Source organism: Cynocephalus volans, chromosome 4, assembly GCF_027409185.1.
Source record: "Cynocephalus volans isolate mCynVol1 chromosome 4, mCynVol1.pri, whole genome shotgun sequence".
Classification (NCBI taxonomy): domain Eukaryota; kingdom Metazoa; phylum Chordata; class Mammalia; order Dermoptera; family Cynocephalidae; genus Cynocephalus; species Cynocephalus volans.
In genome coordinates this window covers 144,981,730-144,994,419 of record NC_084463.1, presented here as the reverse complement: position 1 = coordinate 144,994,419, position 12,690 = coordinate 144,981,730, and the positions used below count along the sequence as shown (strand labels likewise).

Below are 12,690 nucleotides of genomic sequence, written 5' to 3'. Positions count from 1 at the left end.
GGGGGAGCCTTTATGAGAGCCTAGGATTTAGTTTTTAACCTACTTTCTGGTCTTTGGATTGTCCATATCTGGAATTATTTCCTAGTGAGTTTACAGTCTAGCCCTGCCACCTAAAGACTTGACAGGAAGTGATTAGTCAGAATGAAAAGAGATAAAAAGGTGGCATTGGGAGCATCCTGTTCAAGAATAGAAGCCTTGGGGAACTTGACTTTAGAAGGAAGGGTAGGAGGGAAATACATATCTGTCAAAGGACAAATCCTGAGAGTTTTTACTTCTTACTGGGCTTCTATGGATTCCTTACGTTCATTGGGTCCCTTAGCCTAGATTTTTGAGGGTAAGTAGTATGTTCTTTGTTTTATGGTAGTGTTTAGTTGGCTTTTCACACGTGATTCCTTCTTGTAGGCGTTTTTTGCTGCCTGAGTACTTGCCTTATGCTGGGATTTTTCATGAACGTGGACAGCCTGGTTTGGCTACTCACTCTTCTGTTAACAGGGTCTTGGCAGGTAAGGAAATGTTTCTTTGGATTTTGAAAATGTGAAGGTGCAGAGAGCCAGACAAAGCTTCTCCCTCATTTACCAATGTGGATGCGATGGTGTCTTGGCATCTGGCTGAAAACTCTCTTTTGGGTCCAGCCCTCAATTCCTTACTTCTAGACAAGAAATGGCAGGGTTGAGGAAAACTGTTTCTCTTGCCTACTCCTACTTCCTTCAGATCTTTATTTATTTTTTAAATTATTTTTTAAACAATTTGTTTCTTAATCCAGCCATTAAATTCTGGCTATGCTTTTAATTGAATGATAAAGGTGTCTTATCTTGTTCATGTTTTGGTTGGTGAGATACTTATGAGCCAGATCCTGTGATTTAATTAGGAGCTTAATGCGCACCTCTCCAACTCTTTGCTACTGCCAGCACTTGGAGTTTCCAGGCACAGTGGAATCTTTGGAGGAAGGAGGAGGGGGAGGGACCCATGGAGCTGGCTCACAAATCTCAACGGAACAGAAAATGGGCTGGGCAAGCCCCACTGAGGCAGGTTTAAAATGGCTGGATAGCTTAATGACCAGTGTTTTGGGGCTCTGAGGCATGATGTGACCAAGCTCTGAGACGTGGTGTGTGCTGCTGCTTCTGGGCAGTCGCTAGAAAAGGAAACAAAGCAGAATTTTCTTTTTTTGTGGCAAAGGTTGTTTTTGCCATCACACTCCCCCCCACCTTTCACTGCCAACTTGTAAATTTATGTATGCAAAGGCATAAAAGATACAAAAATCAAGCAACATTTAGATGTATCTTTAATAAGCATCTTTATTAAAAAATTTTAAGTGACATTCTGTTTTGGAAAATCTTGGCAATGTGGTGGTTAAAGGTGAGGGGGATCTGTTGAGGCAGAGGCATGGTCAGGCTGGGAGAATGTTGCAAGCTTTATTTTAATGATTTCTAAACAAGCTCCTGCGACAGCTGGCAGGCCATAGGATCTGGCTTCCCCTAATCAGTATCCTTGACCTAACACCAAGGCCTAAAAATCTAGAAACCTCAGTGGTTTCTCTGCCAGACACCAGGACTTTGTAGACCCTGACCTGGCAGGGGAGCAGACTACACCATGGTCCCCTGACAGCCTCCTTTGAGAAGGGCTCTGGCCCTAGTTATTAAACAGACCCTATGGCCTTGGGCCTCTCCTTGTCTGACACTTCTCTGGCTTGGCTTGAAGGCATGTGGAAGCTCCTCACTGGCGGATAATCACTTGCTGCCAGATAATACTACAGAGCTCTTCTCCACCCTTCTTTGTTCCAGACATCTGCCTCCACGACCCCACACAGCACCTCCTCTACTGCCAGCAAATCTGTTTTCTTGGTGTTTAGCTTTTTTGGAACAGCTGCATGTTGTTTTTTCCCTCCTTGCTTCCATAATTCTTTACCCCATTACCTATTCCTTATGCTCAGTGGTGTGACCCTAAATGGCCTAATTTCACTATGGATACCTTTGAATATAGGAGCTGTGTTCCAGCTGGCAGTTGTTTACAGATGTGAAATCTGCCGAGAAGAGTTCTCTAACAAAGGATGCAAAATGCCACTAGGAGAAGGAAATATAGACCTTCTGGAACCTCACTTTTGAGTTAGATTAGCAGGTTATTTCCATTCACAATTAAACTACTTTCTCCTATTTTCTCAAGATACATGTGTCAGAATACCTATTGGTCTTTTCTTAAAAGCCTCTGTCATTTGTAGGTATTTAGATGTCCCTCTAGATTCTGTTGGCAGTTGTATCATTTGTTTTATTTTCTTGAGAAAATTCCAATAATAATAATAATAATAATAATAACAGAAAACAGCAACTAAAAAAGCCTAATATTTAATGAGCATTTGCTATATACTAGGGAGTGTTTTAAGTGCTTTACACATACTTCATTTCTGTTTCACAGTAATCCTATGAGATAGGTGCTATTACCTAATTATCAGTGGAGGAAACAGAAGCCCAAAGGGCTAAATTGCCCAGAGTGATGCAGATAGGATGGAGAGGAGCCGGAACTGAGCCTGGGTAGCAGACTGCAGAGCTTACACTCTAAATCACATTTCTAGTCTGCCTCCCCACAGTTGTTTCAAAGGATAAAGCATCAAAATGTCATTCTTTTTCTGGGATGTTAATCCAGAAGAAGGAAAGAACTCCCAGGGAACTTTGCCGACCTTCAGCATTTTTCTTATTTAATTCCTCTATTTTAAGTGGTTCCCAGACCTACCTTTTTATGACCCACTGCTACTTGCTGAATCTTACATAACAGCCCTTTCCCTGTGCCTTCTTGCTCTCCTGGATACAGATGTTTTGCTTTTTATTAAACTTATTTGTGATCATGTAATTGAGCTGCTATAATAATGGCTTTCAGAGTGAAAGAGAAATTGGCCTTTTAGCAATATTCTCTCATTTTTCCTGGAAAGACACTTTCTCTTGTATGATTGGAATGAAGTTGTGATGATCCCAGAACAATTACATTCAGCAGGTATTTGTTCTGCAGCTGTTATGTGCCAGGCACTGTTCTAGGCTACCAGAGTGAGTAGGACGGACATGATTCCTGCCCTGATGTAGCTCAAAGTCTTAGGTGATTGGCCATAGCTCAGTCTTGTTGTTTATTTCTTGGCTCTAAACATAAGTGGAACTTTTGAATGGTGAGTGGCTTTTTGCAGGGATGAAATATAGAAATTTGGCAGAACTGGAGGGACGGAGCAGACATACCACCTGTATGTAATTTCAGGAGGTGTAACCAGTACTGTGGTGGCAAATGAGTCTCCAGTGGACCCTACCCAAAGCCATTTAGAATCATCAACAAAAATGGATTTGTGAAAAATTGAGATCTGTTTTATTTACTTCCTCCTGCAAGAGCCTAAGAGTGATAATGGAAAACAGAAGGTACTATAGAGAAGGGTTTTGATAGTCTGCTTGGTGCATTCCCCACAGTTTTGTAGGTTCCTGGTGGCCTCCAATCACCCATCAACCCAGGCCATGCCTCATCTTCAGCAATGCAAATTCTGGATCCATACTTAAAGACATTTAAACTACTGCAACTCTACCTGGTATATTTTTGGGGAAACTTGAAAAAGTTTGGGGAGCTTCTCCTGTTGACTTTTTAGCAGATGACTCTAGCTCTGTAGTAACAGAAACTGAAATGAAGAAAATGAAGCTAATGACTGCTACTATGGGCCAGGTACTGTTCTAAGTGCTTATCCTTACATTATCTTCTTTAATCATTGTGACAGCCCTATGAAGTAGGTGGTGGCATTTCCATTCTGCAGGGAAGAAAACTGAGACTCAGAGTAGTTCTATCACTTGCTCAATATAACACTGTGAGAGGCAAACCTGGAACTTTGAACCAGGTTTGCCTGACTCATAAGACCTCTATTCTGTCTTCTGTGCTATGTTTTGCTTGAGTTCAAGGAAGGAGTATCTGCCAAAATATCTTAAGCTTATAATATTTTTCTGCATGTTTGGAGCCTCATAAAAGTGAAATAAGAAGCCCTGGCATTTGACAGCTTCCTGGTAATTACTGGAAGAACAGAAAACTTCTGAGAGATATGGACCTGGGTAATGTAGGGTATTAGTTATCTGTCCTGCATAATCTTTTTGACTTTCATCCTAATGAGCATCTGCTTCCAGCAGATGTGGGCCTGATGTACTTAATTTACTATTTTGATTAAAATTAATGGGAAGTGTCAGGATTTTCTTGCTCCTAGTCACAGGTCATTGGGGCCTGATTGAGTGTCTTGGGCTAGAGCTGGCTTTGTGCCCAGTCATCCTAATTTCTCTTATGATTTTTTCTTTGACCCATTAGTTGTGTTGTCAATTTTCACATATTTGTGAATTCTCCAAGTTTCCTTTTGATGTTGATTTCTTATTTAATTTTATTGTGGTCTAAGAAATCATGCTTTGTATTATTTCAATTACTTTAAATTTATTGGAGCTTGTTTTATGGCTTAGCATATGGGCTGTCTTAGAGAATGTTACCTGTGTGCTTGAGAAGAGTGTATATATTCTGTTATTGTTGGGTGGAGTGTTCTATAGATTCCAGGTAGACTACTTGGTTGATACTGTTCAAGTTTTGTATATCCTTGCTGATTTTCTGTATAGTTGTTCTATCCTTTATCAAGGGTGGGGTATTGAAATCTCCAGCTATTATTGCTGAATTGTGTATTTCTCACTTCAGTTTTGTCTTGTCATATATGAATTTTTGGTTCATATATTTCGGGGCTTTGTTGTTAGGCATATATATCTATAATTGACATATCTTCCTGATGAAATATCCCTGTTATCAGTATAAAATTGTCCCTCTGTCTCTAGTAATATATATATATTTGGGGGGGGGACAGCTGGCTAGTAAGGGAAGCTGAACACTTGACCTTGGTGTTTTCGGCACCATTCTAATACTGTTTTTGTCTTAAAGTCTTTTTTTTCTTATGTTAGTATAGCTACTTTAGTTCTTTTCTAGTTGTTGATTGCATGATAAATCTTCTTCCTCCCTTTTATTTTCAGCCTATCTAGATCTTTGAATCTGAGTTATGTACCTTATAGAAAGTGTGTAGTTGGATCTTGTTTTTTATGCAGTTTGACAGTCTCTGTCTTTTGATTGGATTTGGTCCATTCACACTTAACGTTATTTTTAATATAGTTGTGTTTTTGACTGCCATTTTGCTGTTTGCTTTCTGTATTTTAATGTCTTTTATTTCTCTGTTTCTCCTTTACTGACTTCATTTGTATTAACTGGATATCATTTAATGTACCATTTTCGTTTTTTTGTTGATTTTTGAACTATGTTGTATCAGGATCTACTTTAGATTTAAACAGACTTAATTCTGGTAAGATACAGAAAGTTTTCTCCACTATAGGTCCACTCCCTTCCCCTTTCTTTGTGCTTTATATATATATTACATCTGGTGTATTACAAACCCAACAATACAATATTAAATTACTGCTTTGTATAATCTTATGCCCCAGGCATTCTTCTGTTTGTTGCCTGGTGTGGGAAGGACAAAGCTACCTTTTTTACAAGAATTTACTTTTCTTTTTCTTGTTAACTTTATTTTTGGTTATCTTTTGCCCCTCTCATCTTCTTTAAAAACACCAATACTCTGTCTTAGATGTTTCCTTCTTCCCTGGTTCCTTAGGGAATTACTTTCAGGCGGTCTTTCTAGTCTATTTTGACCATGTGGGGTGGGCATCAGAAGCCTTGGTTTTGCTGACTTTTAGGGATGAGCCTGATTTCACAACCCGATATCATAGCTGTCTAATACAAAAATTGCTTAATTACTGTATACCAGATCTTCACTTGAAATGGCAAATCTGGGAAAGATGAATAATGGTGACTGCAGTTGAGGGCCACCATGGTATTAATTAAATGAGTATGAACAGAAATGAATAATACTGTTGTTGGACCCTTTCTTTCCTTGGCTGAACGCTTTATCTCTCTGCACCGTACCCCTCTGGTACCCAGCAGCCAGGCAAATAAGGTGAGTGGCACGTTCCAACTCAACATCAATTAAGATGGCTGTTTTTAAACCCCAGATAAATGGACAATTAGTGGTGGTGGTACTAGCTAGTGCTGCTTTAATAATTAACCCAATTACCTTTCATTCTGCTCCAGTGATGAAAGTAAAGACGATAAGGGGCTGGCTTCGTTGCCCAGGAAACAGAGAAGGAAATGCAGCATTTCCCTCAGAGAACTCAGCCTTCCCAGCTGCTTTGTAGCACCCAGGGAATTTTACTTATTTGGTGTCCAGCAGTCACTGGAGCATTCATGTCCTTTCTATCTCAGCTCTTTACTGTATCTCCTCATACTGCTTGTGAGAGGTGTGCTTATTGAGAACCTGGGTCCCAGTGTCTAAGCTGAATTGCCTGTGCTTCTTCAGGCTTTTCTAGGGGAAAACATTGGGCCTTGTCAGTGAACTTTCTCTCCTTTTATATGTGTGACTAAGTTTTTCTGTGCCTCTGTCTCTTTCCCCCAGGAAATTTCCTCTTGATCTTTCCCCAGTGATGCTTTCCACTTGTACCCTTTCTGTATTGTCACTTTGAAATGTATGTAGCACTTTCTACATGGTTAGCATGTCCCAGGGCACTTTGAGTATTAAAAAAGAAGTGAATGATTCTGCCCTCAGGGAATTTACAGTCTAGCCAGGGAGTGGCCTGATTTTCTATGTTTTGTTTTGTTCCTGCCACTAAGAATTTAATAATTACCCTGGGACTTTAACTGCCAGTCCTGATAGATTAGGTAAAAGAGATATGGCTTAAGCTTGGGCTTGGACCAGGGATTTACATCTTTCAGTACAGTTTGAAGAAGGTTTGAATGTGTCCCAATTCATCTTTTCAGTGGGGCTGAGTGTGAGTGAGTGAGCATGGGAAGACAGCTGCCATTTGCAAGGTATAATCTGCTTGAGAGGCAATACAGCAAAAGTTTAAGAGTTCGGGCTTCAGAGCCAAACTGTTTAAGTTCAGATATTTATTCTATTTCCTAGCAGTGTATTCTTAGGTAATTTGTTTTACTTTTTTGGGCCTCAGTTTCTTTATCTATAAAATGGATCTAAGAATAGTACCTAGCACATAGGATTGTTTTGAGGATTAAATGAGTTAACATATGTGAAACACGTAGAATAATATTCTTTGGCACACATTAAGTTTTCAATAGATGTTAGCTATTATCATTATATTATTTTCATTATAAATTTTGTGGGCCAGTATGAGTTAGAATTATGCCAGTCTCCTCACTGATGTTAAGAAAGATGTATGGATTGAGACCCCACTATTTACTTGTACTAAGTTCTCTGCACTGATCTCTGGCTGTGCTTCTGCCTTCCTCCCGTGGTGCTCTTCCTGGGCCTTAAGCTGGACTTTCTCCCTTTTGTTACAGTCAGTGAGATGTAAAGACTGGGAGCTTGTGCTCTAGGTCACCAACCTGAGGTAACCCGAGGGTCCCTGTATTGATAGTTTTGTGATGTAATGTGTCCACTGTTGCCTGTGGCTATATTACTCAAGGGGGGAAAGAGTAAAGGAGTCACAGAATTTGCATTTGAAAAAGCTTTTCTCTCCCCATGTCTGTACTGATGAAGTAAACACCTATTCAACAGACCAAGTACTTGCTCCTGTGTAGCATGGCAGCATGGGGTTCTCAAAGTGTAGTTCCTGGATGATTAGCATCAGCACCACCTGGGAACTTGTTACAAATGCAAATTCTTGGGTTGTACCCCAGACCCACTGAATCAGAAATTAGTTGTAGGGTCTGGGAATTTGTTTTAAAAGTCTTCCAGGTGATCCTGGTACACTTTAAAATTTGACAACCAGTGCTCTATATTAACTCATTAAGCTAGGAACAGAGGCAGAGGCGTGGGAAGAGATGACTTGGTATCACGTAAAGGAGTGTGCACAGCAGGAACCCAGGATGTGTTTGTGCGGGTGAGCCCCTGGTGTGTATCTCTTGATCTGGAGCTGTTAGTAATGGGGAAAAATGAATTCATTTGTAATTGCCTACATAGTGTTCAGCTAGTATTTCAGCCATTTTGACTCAATAAGGATTTATTGAGCTTCTGTTGTTATATGGTACAGAGTTAGGTATATGATATAACAAGGTATTATCTCTGCCCTAAACTAGATATGGACTCTGCCCTCCATAAGCTTACTATCTCCTGAGTAGTACCATCATGCTCTTCAACAGCTATAGAACAGTTGGTATTATGCTGAATGCTAAAGTAGAAGTGTAAACAGAAGGCTGGCTGTGAGAGCTCAGAGAATCTTACAGCATTTTTGCAACAGAAAATAGATGATCATTTAGCTTTCATGCTTGGACAGCAGGTTCTTATCACTTCTGCTAGGAATTACATTTCTAGGAGAAATTGACCTATAACTTCTTTTCATTTGTAATGACCCACTATAATGCCAGAACCCTTTTCCTTCTCTTTTCTTGGGTTATGATTGGTATGTGCTTTAATATGTTTTGTTTCATCAGAACAAGTGATAGAACAATCTAGAAATTTGCAGAGGACACGTGAGGGGGAAAAAACCCCAAATGTGAGGTCAAAGCCCATATTTTCCAGTGGAGGCGGCAGCTTTAAGTTTCTTTAAACTTTAAGTTTTCCTTCTTTATGTTTCAAACTTTCTTTAGGATTAGACATTCTTTACAAACCCTGGAAAGACTTGGAATAATCCTCTTTGCTGTACCGTCTCCTCTATCTGTTTTTACCTAAGTGAGTAGTATGAATGCTGGAAACTAATAACCCATGCTAACCGCCCTGCCCCCCCGTTCTTTTTAAAACCCAGAGCTTACATTAGCTTTTCTTTCTCTTTTCCTTTTCCTGTCCCTAAGCAGCCTCATTTATTACGACCTGGCTGGAAATGCCATGGGAGCTGGTAGACAGCACCTCTCACATTCTCTGCCAAAGTAGAGCCAACCTGTGGGTGTTAATTTCCTTTTTTAACACCTGCTGATCCACAAGACTAGCTTTTCACCTGGGTCATTGTGCCACTCAGCTGGAAGAGTGAGTATGGATATCTTGGTATATGCTATGGTATGGAAAGATATTTCTGCAGGTGGGTGACTGGGGGCCTTTTGGAGTGTTGTAACTCTTTGAGGCTGTTTCTTTTGGCCAGCTGTTGAGTGTCACCTCAGAGCCAGGTAGTTATCCTCTAACCACATATTCCATCCTGTAAAAACAGTCTCTCGTATTACGGGGCTATAGAGGTGAGTCCGTGGGTTTATCACAAGCCCAGCTTGCTTCAGCTCTTTGCCATGTGAGAGGGGCCCAGTTTCACTTCTACTGACTTGTGTTATGCGACTGTATTCTTTGGGGCTGATTGGCAAACAAACTCATGATTTTTATTTTTGTGACTCATGGTTGGTAGAACAACAGAAGCCAAAAAATTTCTTCCTAAAGCAGAGAATTTAACTGGTTTAGGCTGCAAAGGAATGGAGGGAAAGCTGGACAGGTGGAAAAGGGTTAAAATTTCCAGTAGGAGCAAGGGTTTTACTGAGGGAGTTAGGTACATAGTAGACATATGAGGAAAATATATCATTTTTTCATAAATAAAACTGGCTAGAAAGGTGAATTTGTCTCCAGAATCTGCCATATTCACATATTGCCAGTGGCTGCTTTTTGTAATATTTGCTGATTTTTCCCAATAGCAAGATTTCAAAATAGTCTATTATGGTTTCCCTTGAACTAGTAATATAAAAGAATGAAATGACATGGAAATATCCACAATCACTCCTGCTTACTAGGGTAAAGTTTCACTCAGGCAAATGGCACTGAGACTGTGACAGTGCTATAGCAGCATTTAAAATTATCCAAAATATTGCCCAGCATGCTGAACTGGCAGAGGAGTTGAGGAAAGACAGAATTTAGTAACGCAAGCATAGATTTGGTCAGGAGCTAGTATTAGATCATACTTGCAAAATGTGGTGGCTATGGAATATGGCACTTCAAATGTGCTAAAAACAAACAAAAAATCCTAATAGCACTTATTCTATGCCAACCACTACTGTAAGCATTTCTCACATATTAATTTACTATATTCACAGTATTCTTATAATATACCGTTACTACTCATTTTTACAGGTGAGGTAACTGAGGCTAAAGAGAGATGAAGTAATTTGCCCAAGACGAATGCTAGTACCTGACCGAGTGGGAATTAGAACTCAGGCAGTACAGCTCTAGATTGGGACTTTCCAAACAGAACCATCATGGATGGGGTGTGAGTGATTCCTTGTTGGTAGAAGAATAGACTAAAACCCAAACTTGGGCTTTACTTTAAGAAAACAAAAGTAATGTGTTCAGCTCACAAGACTGCTACTGGGTAGGGGGAAACAGATACATTTATATTCTTGTTGCAGCTCCTTTCCCCTAGAAAGAGGGCCTTGTGGAAGAATTACATTCCCAAACATGAATCCTGAAGAGGTAATTACACTATTGCCATTCCATTGGGAAGAAGGCTGGGGCGGTGATTACATTCCAAAACAAAGCTGTTCTGGTATAATTGCACTGTGCTGTTCTTATCAGTCTGGGGAAGGCAGGCCTCTGGTCTCCATCCTCATTTGTTTTTGAGATGGAATCCAAAAAGCATTCAATTAATAGTCAAGACCCAGGCACAGGGAAGTCAGCCAAAAGAGCCAGGAGGACATTAACTTGCAAATGGCATTTTCCTTCTACTGAAGTTTTCCAGACCTTTAAGTATCAGCGAATTTGAGGGGGAACCTATTTGAGAAAATGTATGTGGTTAATGAAGGCTTAGAGACCTCTGTATAGACACTGTGCCCTACAGCCCTCATTGGTCTTTATGTATAGATGAGAGATGGTTGGGTGGCAATGAAATTTTCCTCTTTCATCAGCTTTAGCTCTATCAAAAGAGAGTCCTTCCTTCGAATCTTTCCCTAAGACTTCCAGCTTATGTGTTTTTTCATGTATGTAGCTTCTAGTTGTGAAACAAAAAGCCCCTCAATGGTCTTATTGAGATAATAAGACTGATTTTGGTTGAATTTCAGCAATAATCTCTAGATCTGAACTAGAAGAAGAAATAAAACTAATTTAATTGTTTTGTCTTATGATTCAGAGAATAGAAAAGTGCCATTGACCTCTTACACATGCCTGTTGAACTAGAGTAGAGAAGGAAAAGATGCATGTTATTGGGTTGAGTTGCACAGCCCTAGAAGTAGTGTAGCCTTGGCCATTCTATCAGTTGGCTGTCAAACCACGCCAATATTTAGTGGCTTAAGATAACATTTGTTGTTTCTCATGTTCTGTAGATCCATTCATCTGGTCTGGGTCGCTTGGCGGTTCTCTGTAGTCAGTTTCTGGCTTGACTGGCTGTGGATGGTCTTAGATGGTGTAGAACATGTGGTCTGCCAAAGAGGTCTACATCCTATTCCTCAGAATCTGTGAATATGTTACTTTACATGGCAAAGGGGACTTTGCAGATATGATTAAGGTTACAGATCTTGAGGTGGAGAGATTATCCTGAATTATCTGGGTAGTCCCAATCTAACATATGAGCCATTTAAAGTGGACCTCAGTCCTACAAATGCAGGGAACTGAATTCTGCCAACAATCTGAATGAGCAAGGAAATATATACTCCCCTAGAGCCTCCAGAAAGGAGCACAGCCCTGCCAATACCTTGATTTTAGCCCAGCGAGACCCTTATTGGACTTCTGACCTACTGAACTGAAAGATAATAAATTTGTGTTGTTTAGGCCACTAAGTTTCTGGTCATTTGTTATGGTGGCCATAGAGAACTAATACAGATGGCTTCACAGAAATATCTGGCATTTGTCAGGCTGATTGGTTTCAACTGGAATGACTTGATTCTTTTCTGTTCACCAGTAAACTAACCCATGCTTCTTCACATAGCCTCAGGGTTCCAGAAAGAAGCAAGAGAGGTCAGGCCCCAATACACAGCACTTTTTGAATCTCTCCTGTGTCACTTTTGCTATTGGCCCATCAGCTAAAGCAAGCCATGTGGCTAAGACCAGAATCAGGGAGGCGATTCTCTTAAGGGAAGGCTTGAATCATTAGGGGCCATTACTTTAACATTCAACCACTACTAAGTAGGTTTTGAGATCTGAGTTAGTCTAGTAGCTCACTCTGAATGAATTGTTTTTTTAAAGTGTCTTTGTATATGCTGATGAAAGATTCAGCATACTAAGGGATACAGATTTGGAACTTTCAAGAAACGTCTTACATCATTATTTGGGTTTTTCAGAGAGAAATGAATTTAGAAATGACATCCAAATAAGAAGCTAGACCCTGGTTTTCTAGACATAGCATTTCAGAGAAACTACCTTTCTACTTTCTCTGGGTGTTTTCTGGGATGTAGCCCTCTATTTCTGAGTGCTGGAGGGTTAAAATAATGTGCGGAAGAGCTCTGTGGGTGGTTGGGCCCCTTGGGGCCACATTTGTTTCTGTGTAGGAGTAAGACTGACAGAATTAACTGTGCGAGCACTTACTAAATTGGCTGTAAGTGAACCTGTACCCATGTCATCATTTATAATCCACAGTTTCTTTAACAGAAGCAACTTGGAAAAGAAGTTCCTGAAAATTAAGGCAAGGGTTCTTTGTGTGCCCAATCAGTGTGGTATATTATGCTTTCTTCTAGCAATGGTTGGGAGAAGCTAGAATTCAGTTTTTCTCAAGCACAGGACCTAGCTTTTGCTTGGCCTTGTTGATGAGATTGGTTAAAAAC

The 12,690-nt window shown here is 40.2% G+C and overlaps 1 protein-coding gene across 7 annotated transcripts in view; it reads left to right on the top strand.

Moving 5' to 3' along the window:
* The window catches only part of AMBRA1 (autophagy and beclin 1 regulator 1), a 165,324-nt gene that overhangs the window by 78,920 nt on the left and 73,714 nt on the right, over positions 1-12,690 (top strand). For all 7 annotated transcript variants that reach the window (XM_063094030.1, XM_063094035.1, XM_063094034.1 and 4 more), the window contains one exon: positions 403-503. In XM_063094030.1, coding sequence (XP_062950100.1) covers positions 403-503 — 101 coding nt within the window. The remainder of the gene's footprint in view (positions 1-402; positions 504-12,690) is intronic.